A 16,366-nucleotide genomic window follows, 5' to 3' on the forward strand; every position below is an offset into this window, starting at 1 on the left:
AGACTTCAGTGTCTATCCTAAATAAGCTAACCATACAAAATGTCTCTTCCCTTGTTCCTTAATATTTTGGGAAGAATAATTTTTTTACTTTCTAGATGAATAGCAACATGTGTTGTAATTACGTAATTATTAAACTGAAATGAGATGAAATCTGAGTTTTCTATTGAAAAACAGAAAAACCTCACCTCATGAGATCTTCAGTCTAACTTTTATTTTTTTACTACATAGGACATGAAGCTAAAGCTTATGAAAAAAAGTGCAAGTTTTTCTTATGTCCTGCTCTTTCATTTTTGGAAAATTCATTACCAAAAAGTGATGAAGTCAGAAAAATATTAGACCCCAAAATAAACCCCATAAAATTTCTAACGCACTATGAAAAGAAAAAAGAGAGGATGATATGTTCTCCTGACAAGTTCAGGAATATCTCAGATCTTTATGTCAAATGCTTTTGGAATTATAGTATCTTCAAGTATATTTTGGACACTTAATAGAGAGTCATTATTTTCTTTATAGCTGCCTTTAAACAGTCCTTCTGGGAATTATGAATTGCTGGTGGAAGGCCATGCTGATGGTCGGCGCATCTTCTCTAACCGTACCAGCTTGATGTACATGTCAAAGAGCATCTCCGTATTCATCCAGACCGATAAATCTATTTATAAACCAGGGCAAGAAGTGATGTTTCGGATTGTCACCGTCTTTCCTGATCTCAGACCTTATAAAGCATCTCTGAATATATATATCCGTGTAAGTACCCACAGAAATCTTGTTATGCGTTGGAATTTGTCATATGTTTCAACTTTATGTTACAAATAAAGTTCAGATGTATTGCTACCTAAGTCTTGCTAGCAAGACCACCCGTATTTAACATGCAGCCTGACTTTTCTCCTAGGACCCTCGGAAGAAATTGATTCAGCAGTGGTTGATGGAGGAAGGTGATTTGGGTGTAATTTCCAAAAAATTTCAGTTATCAATGAACCCTCCACTAGGAGACTGGTCCATAGAGGCAGAAGTGAATGTGAGTATAACATTGTCAAATTACAGATTTAATTTCTTATGGTAGCTGTGAATGAAGTTGTGTTTACTTTGGTGAAGCAAACCCAGAAATAAACAGGGACCATGAGATGAGGTGATCCTTCTCTCATGACAAACCCAAGATACTATGCAAACCTCACAAGATTTTCAGTAGCGTATGGTTTTGTAAGGAAAGATATAAAAAAAAAAATGCCTATTTTATTCTAAGGTCTGTGTTTTGATTCTAAAATACAAATGTTATTTAAAAAGCGAGGGGTTTTAATATAAAAAAAAGATATTGTGGAGGTTTGTTTTTTTTAAGTGAAATGTTCTTAATGTTTATTTTATAAGCAAATACACAGAAATTCATTATGCCCTGCTGTGCAGCCAGTCACTGTCTCAAGGGATGTGGAATCAAAGACTATTTACAAATCTCTGCCTAGTTTTGGGGGTGTTTCAGCAATTCAGAATGACTGGGGAGTTACTGAGCTAAAAATGACTACGCAAAATGAAAAAGTTAAATAGTAAAGCAGAACTATTGCATAACAAAACTGGTATGATCTAGTTTGCACGTTGCCCTTGATAATAGTTCTATCAGTACAAGCCTTTAAGCTGCACACTCCTCATACACCGTGGAATACATTGCAAAAATAGCTGTTCAAAACTCTGTGTCAGGTTTATTCAGCCTGCCTTAACTGCCTGTAATTTGGGAACTGCATTTCCGACTTGGCTTGCAGTGGCCATTTAGCAAGTACAAACAGGACTGCTTAATGTTCTCTGAGCGAGATGGTGGAGTAGAAAGTAGAGAACTCATGTGATCATGTATTACTGTGGGAGCAATGTTTACCAGTACTGGTTTTATGCTTGATAGATTTCTATAGGCTGAGGTAGGTGAGGGTGGTGCTCAAGTGAGTGTCAGGACTGGATTTTTGAACAGGTTCTCACGTGGGTGTGGAATCGTTACTTTTGTCTTTGATGGGAAATATGTTTTAAATTGTTCCTGCCCTTGTCCCTGTGCTCGGCTGCTCCTTCCCATCCTGTGCTGCTGTTCAATAGTTTCTCAGTCATGCCGAAGCAGCTGTAGCAAGGCTGAGCTTTAAAGTGTGCCGGGGAAGTGACCCAAATTGAAAAGCAGCTCTGTTTTTCTTTGCCTAACCTAGTTGACTGTTCCGGTTGACAGCACAGCCCCATTTACAGCTGCACAGGTGCTTTTCACGGGGTGGGCTTAGACGTGGAATAAAGTCTGGTATCAGTAGTGGACTTCTTCAACAGTTCACTTGCCGGGCGAAAAAGTGTTGCTTGGGCTTACTCTGAAGTCTTGAGTAATCCTGAAATCAGGAGGACACTGCAGCCACTGTTTTCAGGTTCTTAATATGAGTGCCACTTTCTTCTGAAACAAAACCAAAAATAAAACAAAAAAAAAAAGTAATTGTAAAATTGAAAGAAAAATGCCTTATAGACTCTCATCTGTGCTAATGAAATAGGTGTGGGAAAACAGAAAAGTGAAGTGAAATCTTAGTAGGCTGTAGTGGATGATATTCTAAATTTTAGCCATTTAGTACTACTGCAGAAGGCTAATGAGCCTTGAAAACATGGGAGGGAATGTCTCAAGTCATGAGTGATAAGGAGAAAGTAAACAGGGAGCAGTTTTTCACCGTCTCTTCAAGTACATAGCTGGAGGGTGCTACATGAAGGAGATAAAGAGCAATTTCAAAGTAATTAAAACAGCATAACTGTAGAGCACAGTACTGTTGGGTGTTGTAAATACTGAAAACTCATGTGGGATCAAGAAATGTTTGGATAAATTCATGGAAGTCACTCCACTAACAACTGTTAATTAGAAAGCCCTGAGGCTTGAGCTGACACAGTGCCACTGCTGGCTACCCTGGCTAGTGGAGTTCTTTAGGTGTTGAACCTTAGCCGCTGCCAAAAGCTGGACATTGGCCTTCATGTTTGACCTACTGGGGTACAACCTTTCCTAGGCTGTCTTTATTATATTTTTATCTCATTTTCCCTACAACTAAATTTTTAAAACTTAGGGTTTTAGCATAGACTGTTTCGGGTTGTTAATAGAGCTCTAAATGCTTCAGTGGCATGAAGAGTATCCAGGGGCATGGATAGCTCTCATCATTCTCAGATATGCAGACAATCCTGCATGAAAATGCTTTCCTGTGAGAGTGGTGAGGCACTGGCATAGGTTACACGGAGAAGTTATGTCTGCTCCATCCCTGGCAGTGTTCAGGGCCGGGTTGGATGGGGCTTTGAGCAACCTGGTCTAGTGGAAGGTGTCCCCACCCGTGACTGGGGAGTTGGAACTGGATGATCTCTAAGGTCCCTTCCAACCCAAACCATTCTATGATTCTATGACATCTTTCTCTGTTCACCATAGTTTCAGAAGACAGTGCAAGTTGGAAATAAAGAAAAAGTTGTAGGTTTTGAGGTCCAGGAAAACCTGGCTATTCTTACAATGCTTATCGTGTGGGAATGGAACAGCAACCCCAAGCCCCACACATAGAATCTTACGTTGTTTACTTTCAGATTCTTTCTCCTCCACCTGGTCTGCTTTAATTTTCAAATTCTGTGTTGCATATAATGACAAGGCAATATGCATTATTTCTGTAGCATGTGCCTATGCAGCATTTTACATTGGATAGAGCTATCATATGCAGAGTATATTAAATAACTATTGCAATATTCACATATTACACTAGGTCTGTCTAGTGGGTGTCTCACAGGCTATTATTTTTCTGGTAGCACGTCATACTATTGGATTAACGAAACCTGAAAGAATCCTTTTGGAATAAAGGAAAATAAATTTTCTGATGGGAAGCTTTTTTTGGTTCTCTTGCTCAGAAGTGAGCTTATGCTGTGAAATACAAGGTCATATGGGATGGGATTCACTTTGAGGTTTAAGACATATGGATGTCTCTATGTAGGTACTGTGGCAGAGATTTAGTTGGTGTTCAGTGAAGGCTACCGAGTGACCTGGATCACTCCAAGTGGGTATTCCCAGCTGTTGCTTGGATATATTCCTTGCAGTTCTGCAGTTGATCTGCTATATAAGGGAGGTACAGTTTTTTTATGTGTGGTATATCAAGTTGAATAGGTTCACAAATCCTCTCCTGATGACAGAGGTCACTGAGAACTTGGAATGCTTAGTATATGTCTGGCATTTTCAATAGATATGCCTACCTATACTTAATTAGTACTGCTAGCCCTGGATCTACACAGCATCCAGTGCAGTTTATGGATCGACTCTGGGCTTTAGAAACCTATTCAGATGGCAAACCCAGGCTGATCTCTGCATGACTTAGCCATCCTGGTGCCATGACCTGAGCTTTCTTTTCTAGTTAGTCAGCTGTCCAGCCTTCCTATCTCAGGTTTCCCTCTTGTCTTTAAAGAGTGCTGTTAAGTCAGTAAATAACATTTCACTTCTAGTGGTTACAGATCAGTTCCCAAGTGTACTGAGTTTGGATTCCTGGAAGTACTGCCTCTGAATCCTGTTTCAAATCGGGTTCTGGCTGCTTGCTGCTGTTAAACATCCTGTAGTACTCTTTAATAAGAGTTCAGGTGTTAGTGCAGTTATTCCAGGAAAACTCAAGACAGAGTAATTACAGTCTGGTTCCCAAGTCTCCACCCTGTATTTTAGTTGGATATCTTATATTTCCTGGAGCCTGTTGCTGAAAGACTTTTAGTTGCTGAGTTTTAGTAGTAGTCATCTCCAACCAGAAGTTGTTTCTAGTTGTAAAGCATTTTGTAATCTAATTTACAAAAGGTTTTATTTGGAAATTTATGATCAAATATTGAAGAGTAGTAAGGTTTCAGGTGCAACGAGGGCTTTATAAAATATTTCTGAAGAGTATTATTTTTTTTTTTTTAAGCTTCAGCTATAAAGCAGCTTTGAAAGTCAACTGGGTTGATTATATACTTTACATTTGAATTTTTTAACTTTTGAGGTTTCATATATGTTACAGTGTATTCACGTTGAATTCTGTGATGTTTTACTGCTATGACAGCTACAGATTTCATATTAGATCCATATATGTATCATTACTTAAAATGAGAGTCACCTTCTTCAAAATGAGGTTTTACTGTAGGTGAAACTTTTGGAATTGTCTGTGTATTCAGTAGTTTGCAAATGACCACTGATACTTAATTAGGATCTAATAATACTGAATGCTGGTGACATTGGTGGGACTCTGCTTAGTTTGTGGAGACTGCACTAGTGGATTTGAACAGAAGTTTAGGAATTCATACATAATTCAGGGTTTATTTCCTGCATGTGAAAATAAAGCATGAAAATGACCGTGAAATGCTTCTATTAATTCTGTCTAGATAAAAAGCTATTCTATTTAGCTGCAAAGCAGAAGTGGAGGAGTGTTTTTGAGATGGGCCGTGAGATGGCGATGTAGCCATGGGAATACAGACGGTGCCAGCGCTGTGCTGCTTCAGAGTAAAGTCCTGAGACTACACCCAGTGCCTTTCCTGATGCTGTAACCTGTGACACGTGTAAATGTCAGAACCAAATAAGAAAATGGACCTAGACTAGATTAATTTCGGGGACTTTCGATTGCCAAAGAAGAAGAAGTAATTATGGGGAACAATTCCTGTGATTTCACTACTTGGATTAGACCCAGATGACTTCAAACAAGACTGGTTTGTCACAGCAAAGCAAAATTTGGACAGTAATTTTCAGTGATTCTCAGATGTCAGGATCCACAGCATCAAAAGCCCAACTGCAGAAAGCTCCATCATCCTTTTAATCTCAGAATATTTGTAGAGATCTCTTTTTGGCCCTCTTTTCTTGATGATCATCAATGATTCAGTGATTCTAATACTCTGGACAATGGGCACAGAATGTAATAGATGTTTTGCATTTTAAGAAATGCTGTTTTAGAGCAAAATGCTAATAGTCTGGAAGGGTGAGTGTGTTTAGAAGCAGGAGAAGGCATAAAGACAAAAAATAACGCACTTCTGGAAACATGGAATAGGCATGCTGTTGTTTTCCTATCTTAAAGAAAATCTCTCTTGGTTTGTATGTATAACTAACTGTGCAGATCATAATGCTTACAACACAAAATGCTACAGCACTGACATCCAGTTTACAATCAGATTACCTTTTTGCTTTTTTGAAAAACCACCACTCCTGGTTCAAGAACTTCCACTCCAAAATATTTGAACAATATTTGCCAGAAAGGCAGCCTTGCCCTTGGGAACTAAAATGATATGGAGCAGTTGAAGTACTGTTACTTGTCCTGTTCCAAACCAGTTTGGCTGGAAAGTGTGTGTTAGTGGGAAGTCTGGCGTGATGTTCAGGTTATCAAGATGACCTAATAGGGTCTGTTACTTTTCCTGCACTGTGAGGCATGGCTTGCTTTCTAAAAGAAAGCTGTCATTTTAGAGAAGGTGTAGCCAAGAGTGCTAGTGTCATTTTAATCTGTTTTGTACTGCTTACAGTTCTCCTGGATGATGATGATGATGATGATGATGATTATTTTGATGATGATGATGATGATTATTTTTACTTCTGAGGTAATGTGAAACAAAATTTAATTTTCCGGGGAGTGGTTTTTTCATCCTGCCAGCTGCAGTAATGTTCTGTTCATGGTTTGCTTAATGACAGGGATGACATATATATGCTTAACATTGGAAATAAAAGATGTAGAGAGAGCCAGACATAAGATAAATTCACTATAGGTTATTTTCTTAAGATACCTGTTCCGAAGATTACCTGATAGTAATCTGATTGTAGACCGCATGTCAGTGCAGTAGCATTTTGTGTTGTAAGGGTTATGGATCTGCACAGATATTGTGGAAATAGCAGATTCTGCCTATATCTTTTCAAACGTGGGAATATAAATATGACGATTAAACTGGTGATTAGTGACTTACTAATAAAGTTGGTAGCAATCTGATTTTTACTTCAATAGAAGTCTTTTGTAGGAAAGGTGTAAATATAGCAGTATAAGGGGCTTTGAGATGCCTAATTTGCAAAGTCATTGATCAGATAAGAGACATCTGTTATAATTGTTTCCAGACTGGATCCTGGTTCTAGGGTTTTTCATGCAGGACTTCTTAGTTTATCTTTTATTGCCACAAACACTCATTCCCATCTGACATAATCTTGCTGATACCTGCAGTTGGTTATCCAGGTTAAGTCTCTTTTGCCCCACATTTCAAACCATGTTATCTAACATACTCCAGCACATTTGATAACTTGCAGTGATGTCACTGGTCTCAGGAATAATCAAAGTAATCAGACTTCTGAGCTACACATGAACATAACCTCATATGCAATTGAGCAGAAGCTCAATATTAATGTTTCAAAATAACTGCCTCTTAGTGACAGACTGTTGTCTTTCTCAATCTTTCCCTTATTTCTCAGAAGACTCTTAAGTGAAGAGGTAAACAAGGCTTTCAGAGGAGCCTCTCCCTTCCTGTCCTTTGGAAAGTGGAGACTCCTTTGGTTTCTCAGCCCATTCTTTCAGCCCAGCTGAGCTCACATTTTCCTCTGGAAAATCATTGCTCGAGTGTAATCCCTATGTTGATCCCTGCTGAGATGCAGAGCTCCAGTTCTAGGCATGTTGGTAAATCACCTCATATCATTTCCCTGCTGATGGCAGCTTTTGCTATGATGCTGTAAAAAAGTCATTGAGCAAGGCTTGCACATCAGCTGACAAATGACCTACATGCTTGGTGAGAATCATAGAAGCATAGACTTGTAGAATCATTTAGGTTGGAAAAGACCTTTAAGATCATTGAGTCCAACCATTAACCCGACACTGCCAAGTCTACCACTGAACTGTGTCAGGCATCACATCCTTTAATTTCAACCACTTTCAGTGGCAGCCTGCTCCAGTGTGTGATAACCCATTGGTGAAGAATCTTTTCCTAATGTCTGATTTAAACCTCCCCTGGCACAACTTGAATTACTTGCATTTTAGCAAGGAAGAACAATTGAGTAAGACAGTAAAAAGCAAAATTTATGTGGCCATCTACCATGACTGTTTTGTCAACTGTCATTGTACCGAAGAGCAAAAATAGGTGCTGAGTTTTTAATGTTCAGGGAGTGGAAAAAAAGCCTTAAAATCAATATACCAACTGTGTGCCATATATATTGCCTCATGTACCACATCTCAAAAACATGCCAGAATATGCTTTTAGGTACCATCCTGAGGAAAATCAGGAAGTAAGTGAAAAAATTAGAAAAATAAGAAAATAGAAGAGAGCACAAGTAAAAATATATTATATAGTTGTTTATTTCTTGCATTGATTTTTAACTACCAAAAACTGAGATGAGACAATACAACCTTTTGAGTAAATGAAGAACCTTGTGATTATACATGTTTTTAAATCATCTTTATATAGACAAAAGCTTCACTTCTGTAGAGATAATTTGCGTTCATTTTACATGAGCTAGTAAACATACTGCTGGTAAGTTGGTCATGATTCATCATGATGACTGATGCTAGGGAACTTTATGCTAGCTGGCTTGGATATTTGGGGATTTTTATATAGAAATCAGACATGCGTAGATGTCTGCAGATAAGAAGCTCTACAAGCTCATCATTATATATACTTATAACGTGCCACATGTGAGCTTCTGTGGCCTTCTGTGGTGCAAGTACATTCTACTGGTTCCTGCAGCAGCTTCATAATGGGAGTTGATAATGGTTGAGCCGTGATGAAAATCACATCATATCAGAAATTGTAATTTAACTTAAATATGGGTGGGATTTGGCCTAGAATGGTCAGATGCCAGTGTTGATCTAACCACAATTATTTTCTCATGTGATTTTTTTTTTCACTAGGGTCAAGTTCATTATCAAAGTTTTAAAGTGATGGAATATGGTAAGTATTAAGGGCATTTAGTAGTAACTAAATTTGGTAATTGATTCTCCACTGGAGTAGCATCCCTTGCCTAGCATGAACCCCAGAAAGTTTAATTTCCGAATCTGTTGCTTCTCTGAGACTGACTCTGTGTCCTGGGAAGAATACCATCTTATCAGATGCCCTGTTTATCCGTGGTAGCCTTAATGACTTGCTGCTGTAGTGTCTGGATGCCATGCAATATTTATAATACTCATTTCAACTCTGAGATGAGGTTATTGTCTCTGAGAAAATAAATGTATATTTTTATCTATCTATCTATCTATCTATCTATCTATCTATCTATCTATCTATCTATCTATCTATTTATATTTTACAATTATAGTTTTTACTGGGGAGGGTTACTGTGCTGAGACTGAACTGAAACTCTTGTTTTTAGAGGAGTCTGAATGCAATCCAAACTGCATTGTATTTGTTTTATTTCCCACCTGGGCCTGGTGTTAAATGATTTTGTTATGCAGGACCCTCTAGGACTTTCTGTAGCTGCTATAAGGGTAGCCATGAGGGAAGATCATGAGGGAAAAGAAAAGGTGGCTGTGAGGGGAGATTGTGAGGGGAAAGAAGGAGTGGCCATGAGGGGAGATCATGGGGGGAAAGAAGGGGCAGCCATGAAGGGAGATCATGAGGGAAGAGGAGCGGCAGCCATGAGGGAAGATCATAAGGGGAAAGAAGGGGCAGCCATGAGGGGAGATCCTGAGGGGAAAGAAGGGGGCGCTTTGAGGGGAGATTGTGAGGGAAAAGGAGGGCTGGCCATGTGGGAGATCATGTGGGGAGAGGAAGGGTGGCCATGAGGGGAAAGTAGGGGGGTGGCCATGAGGGATAAGGGGCTATCGTGAGGGGAGAGGAAGGGCAGCCATGAGGAAAGATCATGAGGGGAAAGAAGGGGCAGCCATAAGGGAAGATTGTGAGAGGAAACAAAGGGTGGTCATGAGGGAAGATTGTGAGGGGAAAGGAGGCGCAGTCATTAGGGAAGATCATTATGGGAGAGGAGAGGTAGCCATAAAGGGAGATCAAGAGGGAAGAGCAAGGGCAGGCATGGGATGTGAAGGGTCACCATAAGGGTTGAGAGGCAGTCTTGAGGGGTGAGCCTGGGCAGCCATGGGGTGTGAGGGATGGCCATGGAGGGTAGGGGTGGCAGCTATACAGTGTGGGCCACTGTGGGGGTCAGATGAGGGGTGGCTGTGAGTGGAGATCATGAGGGGCAGCTATGAGGGAGATCTTGAGGGGAGATCATTTTGCCCTGAGTGACATGGTTTAGTGGTGGGCTTGGCAATCCTGAGGTAACAGTTGGACTTGATGATCTAAAAGGTCTTCACCAGCCTAGTCGATTCTATGATTCTGTTTTCCAGGATCATGCAGGCAAAGTATCTGTGTAATGTCTGATTATGAAGCTTGCTGATGATTCTGTAAAGGCTGAATAAGTTAAAAGTTTTCTATTTCAATCTTAAAAGCTTGTGTGCAGGCTGCTGTTACGATTCCTGTTGTTTTTTTCAACAAAAAGTCTTTATCTGGGGCATGTACAGGGTTCAGTTAAAAGTACATCTTGCCTTATATTCCTTAGGAAACTGTAGTAAGCTTTATCATATTACACATTTCACCCTTAATAGTTAAAAAAAAAAAAAAGGAAAAATTTATTATTTCTTATTTGAACTTAATGCTTTCTCTATTTTCTATTTTATTTTTTTTTAGTTTTACCAAAATTTGATGTTATAATAACAACACCATTATATTATTCTTTGAGAGAGGAAGACGTAACTGGTGTTGTCACTGCAAAGTAAGTAAATTATTAATACTATTTGTCACTCTCACTCTTAGGAAAATTATCGTGGGTCTCTAAGTGTCAAATGAAAACTTATATTTAGAATGTTAAAAGAGTGCTTTCTAGTAAGAATTAGCTTCCCACCAAAAGGAGCATGACCAGCAGGTCGAAGGAGGTGATCCTGCCCCTCTACTCTGCTCTTGTGAGACCTCACCTGGAGTATTGTGTGCAGTTCTGGTGTCCTCAACATAAAAAGGACATGGAACTGTTGGAACAAGTCCAGAGGAGGGCTTGGAGAGACAGACTGGAGCACCTCCTGTATGAAGATAGGCTGAGAAAGTTGGGGCTGTTCATCCTGGAGAAGAGAAGGCTGCGTGGAGACCTCATAGCAACCTTCCAGTATCTGAAGGGGGCTATAGGGATGCTGGGGAGGGATTCTTCATTAGGGACTGTAGTGACAGGACAAGGGGTAATGGGTTAAACAGGGGAAGTTTAGATTGGATATAAGGAAGAAGTTCTTTCCTGTTAGGGTGGTGAGGCACTGGAATGGGTTGCCCAAGGAGGTTGTGAATGCTCTATCCCTGGTGGTGTTCAAGGCCAGCTTGGAGAGAGCCTTGGGTGACATGGTTAAGTGTGAGGTGTCCTTGCCCATGGCAGGGGGGTTGGAACTAGATCATCTTAAGGTCCTTTCCAACCCTGTTCTATGATTCCAGTTTCTGGATTTTGTTATAAGAATGTTAGATTTTCAGACTTCTAGTTAGGTTTTTTGGACTGGTAAAGGTATTTCTAGAGTATGGCCAAGATATTTTTAGTTACCTTCCTCAGAAAAGTTCTTGAATCTTTGCTCAAAATGTATAATTTGAGGCTTTTTTTTTTTTTTTTTTTGCTTATGGCTATTGAGGGACTAGAATGATTTTTGGGTCCTTGTTCCTTCCTCCCTATCTGTCTGAATATGATAATGTCATGGTTTTTGTTATGTACAACTTGAAAAAATTTATCAAAAAGAAATATTACTGCTTACTGACTGCAGGTTGTTAATGGTATTATAAGAAGTGAATATGGTGCAGTTTTCAGGTTTGTCACGCCTGCAAATTATGTTTGCCATGTAACAATGCCATGATTTCTTTGGACTGTGATTAGTAAATAATTTGAGTACAAATATGTTGTATCTTTTGTGTTAGCAGCATTTGGGAAGCAAAACACTTGCACTTCCCACATCCCATTTTAACTCTCCTGCATATTAGTTATGATGCCGCATTGGTGTTCTATTCAATAACTTGCTTCCAGCTTAGCTTAATTACATTGTACAGCCCATAATAATAGGTATGTAGAGCTTGTGTGAAGAAAAGAGCAGCACTATGTATCTTAGGTTTTGGGTTTCTGACTTTAGTGTCAATAAACCTATCTGAGTATTGGAAACTCCATGTTTCAAATTGAAGATATGTTCTAGCTGTGTTTGAGGCCATGGAAAAATATTGTAGTAGAATCTTTTGCCTTGAAATCTCTGCAGAAGACCAAGCCTAGGAGTTGAAGTGTTTTTTTGATTGATGTCTTTCAGGTACATGTATGGAAAGCCAGTAAAGGGAACTGTAACAGTCACTTGCCTTTCTGTGTCTTACTGGACAAACAAGAGAAATATAACAACAACAATGGAGGTGAGCATCCTGCTAGCAGTTTGCAGCTTTGTAGACTTTAAGCCTGTGTCTTGTTTCGTAGGTTTAATATTCCTGGGACCATCCTTGAGTGCTGAATTCAGCTGGCATGGTCTACGGAGTGACTTGCATTGAGAGTGTTAAACTCTAATTTCCAGAATAAAGTATCTACATTCAGACTGCTTGTTGAGAATGATACTTGGCCACTGTGGTTCCTTGAACTGTGCCTGGAGATTACTTTGGAGAGTGCTAGTTGGCCCAGGTAGAAAAACTTTCCAGAAGACACTGTAGCAGCATAGGTGACAGAGGACCTGTGCCCAGGAGTGCACCCTGGCTCTGTGTGTGCCCCTGCATACTCAGCCATGTGTTATGAGGCCAGAGGAGACCACCTCAGTTGTCTAGATGGAGCTCTAGTGTGGTAGAGACCAAATCATTTTGTGTACTAATTGCCTAGTTATTACATTGGAGATATGGTATTATTTGTAACCTGGAGCATGAAATTTAAAAAGGCATGCAGTTTGGATCTGAAAACTTAAAAGTGGTATCCTTTTGCAAAATCAGGCATTTTATTTTTGAGCTGTGGACTGTGTTTCGAACAGGTTCAATTTCTGCTAAATGGTGTGCTTGTTGTTTTCTGTTGGCTGACTTAAGCAGCTGGCTGACTTCAGGGTCTTCAGCAGCACTTAGCTTTTGGAAACTGAGCTCAGAGATGCTGGATAGGGTAAACTCCTCTTCTCAGGCAGGGGCCGGTTAATTATATTTTTGATACTGTTCATGGTATATTTTGACACTGTTCTTGCCATGTAGAAGTGGGTAGTTCTAGATATTAGACAAAAAAACCCACAACCAAAACTAACTTTCTCCATAAGGCACTGTTGACTCTAAAAACTAATGAACTCGTACTGCATTTAATAAAAATGCTTTCTGAAAACAAAAGATCAGTGTTCTTAAGTTTCTGGTGTTGACACTCTGGAAAGTGTATGAGGGGAGAGCTACAGGACTTAACCAGAAATAAACTGTTGCAGGTGGAAAGGTGTCCTTGGGTTTGCTGGATCAACAATTTATTTTTTTTTCTCTATGTTGCAGATAAATGGATCTGTGAATGTAACCTGTAACAAGCTTATGCTGCAAAGCTTGAACACTGATCGATCATGGCACCAAAGTGACGCTGATTACACAGACCCAATAGAAATTATTGCAGTGGTCACCGAGTCACTCACAGGTATGTGTCTGTGTGATGTCTTCTGAGAGAAATCCAGAGAGTAGGTGCTGGAAGAGCTTACTGCTATGTGGAAGGCTTGGAGCGCTAGAGAAGTGTCATGTGCTGATGGCAGTATGAACCATCTACATGCAAATACACTAGCTGAAAAAATTTATTATCTCAGCTGTTGCTTGCCTCGATATTAAATAGTTTAACCAGCTGTTAACTTCGGTTGAATACAGTTCTACACTAAATCATTTATTAAATAACCAAGAAATATGCTCAGATGGGTCCTTAAAGTCAGTGTCTGATCCCTTTTGATGAGAAAAGCAGGCATAAAGAATTGCTAGAATTGGCCTGAGTCTTAAACACTTAGGTTTAATCATAAACTTAACCTTTTCTGTTTCTAAACCACAGGAGTAGAAAAAGTTCTCTGGCCCCGTTTTGTTCACTGTCTCCCCTCTTCTAGACTGGCTGATTTGCAAACTGAGCCTTTTTGTGAGTTTGTGGTCCACTGCACATTGCATATTAGAAAAAAAATAGTTTGTAAAAATTTCTGCCTGTCCCAGAAACTCGGGTTTATTACACAGTTTCTGTAGAAACCCCACCAAGGTGAAGTTGGCTGATCTGGGATTCGTAAGTTCCTTCCTTGTGTCATTCTGACATAATCTGTGTGGAATAAAGTACTATGTGATATGGCTTATTTGGCCTTGTGAAGACAGTACCAGTATGTACGTTACCTTTGTACTAATCCTTAGCTGAAAGGGCGAAGAACAATAAGAGTGGAAATGGTTAAAAATATGAGAGTTATTTAAAAATCAGGAACAGTAACCGGTATTGCTGCTAAAGGAATATGTATGTTAAAAGCTTGTTGTCTAAACACATACAATTATTCAACAGGAATCTCCCAAAATTCAAGTACCATCATATTTCCAAAGCAAAGTGACTATTTTATTGAATTTATGGACTACTCTAGAGTTATAAAGCCTTCTCTGAACTTCATAGCTACTGTAAGTTCTTTCATTTTATTATGATCTGTGCATAAGCAAATGTAACTTCTTTATTTTCATTTAGATGACAAAGTTTGCCTTGGACTTTTAAGTATAATTTACAGATTTGTTTTAAAATTATCTCTTTTTTGTTATACATATTGGCAAATACTAAACTTACAGGCGTTTGCTCTAGAAAAGGATAAGGAGGCAGGGAATGCTGTAGTGTTTGCAGGATGTATTTGAGTGTATTTGTCATTATACTGGTGGAGAAATCTTTTCACTTTCTAGCTGATCTGTTTTTCATTATGTGACTGTGCTTTAGAACAATAGAGTAGTTATTGAGTCCAAACCCTCTTAATTATATTTGTATTTTTGTGTGTATATACACACGCACACAAATACATACTCTGTAAAGGGCATCTATATAATTAAGCAGCTGCCACAGAATTCAGTAACGCTTATCAAACCACATTGCTCTCAACTGAAAATGTCTTTTTTGTCCTGTCTTTCTCATATCAGCTGCAGTCCTCTCACAGAAGTTTCATGTTCTTCATGCTGTCCGTAGTCTGCATTCAGTATTCCTACATTTAGCAGAGGTTGCATATTGCATTACTGCATTTCACTTGAAAAGGGGAATTGACTTTACAATTCTTGAGCCTTTACTATATGGAAACAAGACCTAAATGCCAATAAAATAAGCTGCATATACACTTTCGTAGTAGATTGGCTCAAGCTATAGCTGTGTGCTAGCCTGATCGTTTGGGTTTTCGCCCTTTTCATTTTCTTTGCCAGGATCCTAGCTTGACTCCAGCTCTGACCTGCTGCTTCTTCTTCCAAAGATGATCTGAGTGAGCGGTAGCTGAGGCATTTAGCAATGCTTGCAGCTGGCAGGGAAGAAGGTATCAGTTATGCTCCCAGAGGAATGTGAAGGAATAAGTGTTAATAGTTATTATCTCCACTAGTAAGTGGAGATCTGCATATGCTGTACAGAGAAAGGATAGGAAAATAATGGCAGAGGAGGAGGGGTAATGGAATGACAGACCTTTTTACTGAAAAAGGGAAACATTAGTTAGGTGCTTTCAATAGTAGAAGTTGAAATTTCGGACTGTGTAATGCAGAAAGAGAATGGATTTACCATGGATGAGAATCTGGAGTTGATTGGACTTGAATATGGGGATAAGACTTGATGCAAGTTAATCGATTGATGGATAGTAGAGTGAACTCAGTTCCATCTGCTTTGCTTCTGCTCTATTTTGACTCCCTGGAGTTACAAATAATTTTGTTCTTGGCTGACTTGCCTACCTGCAGTGTTCGCAAGGGATTAAAAATAAAGTTACTGATGTGTGAGAAATCTGAGGATGCCCTTGGCTTTTTGATATGCTATGAGTGCAAATATGTTGTTATATATGTTTGCATTTTAGCTTTACCCTGTTTGATGGATATTTTCTTTGTTTTTTAGCTAAAGGTGACCCGTTCTGATAGCAACCAACTGACAGCTGAAGAGAGGCAGAATCTTGTCGTAATCACTGCACAACAGTCAGACCTGCTTTTTCACCACTCTTCACTTTCACACCTTGAGAACGAGGCAACAGAGGAGAGAAATCTGACAGTCCATGTGCTGAATTACACAGTGCCAGAAAATGGAATAATTGATGTTGAGTTTCCAATCCTGCCAGATACAAAAACTCTGAGAGTTCAGGTAATGCTTTGTAATATGTTGTTTTGGAGCTGTGGGACACCAAATTGAGCAGGCTGTGATCAATGATATGTTGTTCCTGCCCTCTGCAACAGCTGATATGTCACCTAGTATTACTTTCCTTACCTCGTATTCATGTTAGAGCTGGAAAGAAAGTGACAGATC

At 39.3% G+C, this 16,366-nt stretch overlaps 1 protein-coding gene across 2 annotated transcripts in view; it reads left to right on the forward strand.

Annotated features, from left to right (window-relative positions):
• The window catches only part of CD109 (CD109 molecule), a 78,728-nt gene that overhangs the window by 19,395 nt on the left and 42,967 nt on the right, over window positions 1-16,366 (forward strand). For both annotated transcript variants that reach the window (XM_062608197.1, XM_062608196.1), the window contains 8 exons: window positions 514-744; window positions 890-1,015; window positions 8,823-8,862; window positions 10,591-10,675; window positions 12,219-12,315; window positions 13,399-13,534; window positions 14,414-14,523; window positions 15,965-16,204. In XM_062608197.1, coding sequence (XP_062464181.1) covers window positions 514-744; window positions 890-1,015; window positions 8,823-8,862; window positions 10,591-10,675; window positions 12,219-12,315; window positions 13,399-13,534; window positions 14,414-14,523; window positions 15,965-16,204 — 1,065 coding nt within the window. The remainder of the gene's footprint in view (window positions 1-513; window positions 745-889; window positions 1,016-8,822; window positions 8,863-10,590; window positions 10,676-12,218; window positions 12,316-13,398; window positions 13,535-14,413; window positions 14,524-15,964; window positions 16,205-16,366) is intronic.

Source organism: Pezoporus occidentalis, unplaced genomic scaffold (assembly GCF_034315485.1).
Source record: "Pezoporus occidentalis ecotype Australia unplaced genomic scaffold, CSIRO_AGI_Poc_V1 ctg13, whole genome shotgun sequence".
Classification (NCBI taxonomy): domain Eukaryota; kingdom Metazoa; phylum Chordata; class Aves; order Psittaciformes; family Psittacidae; genus Pezoporus; species Pezoporus occidentalis.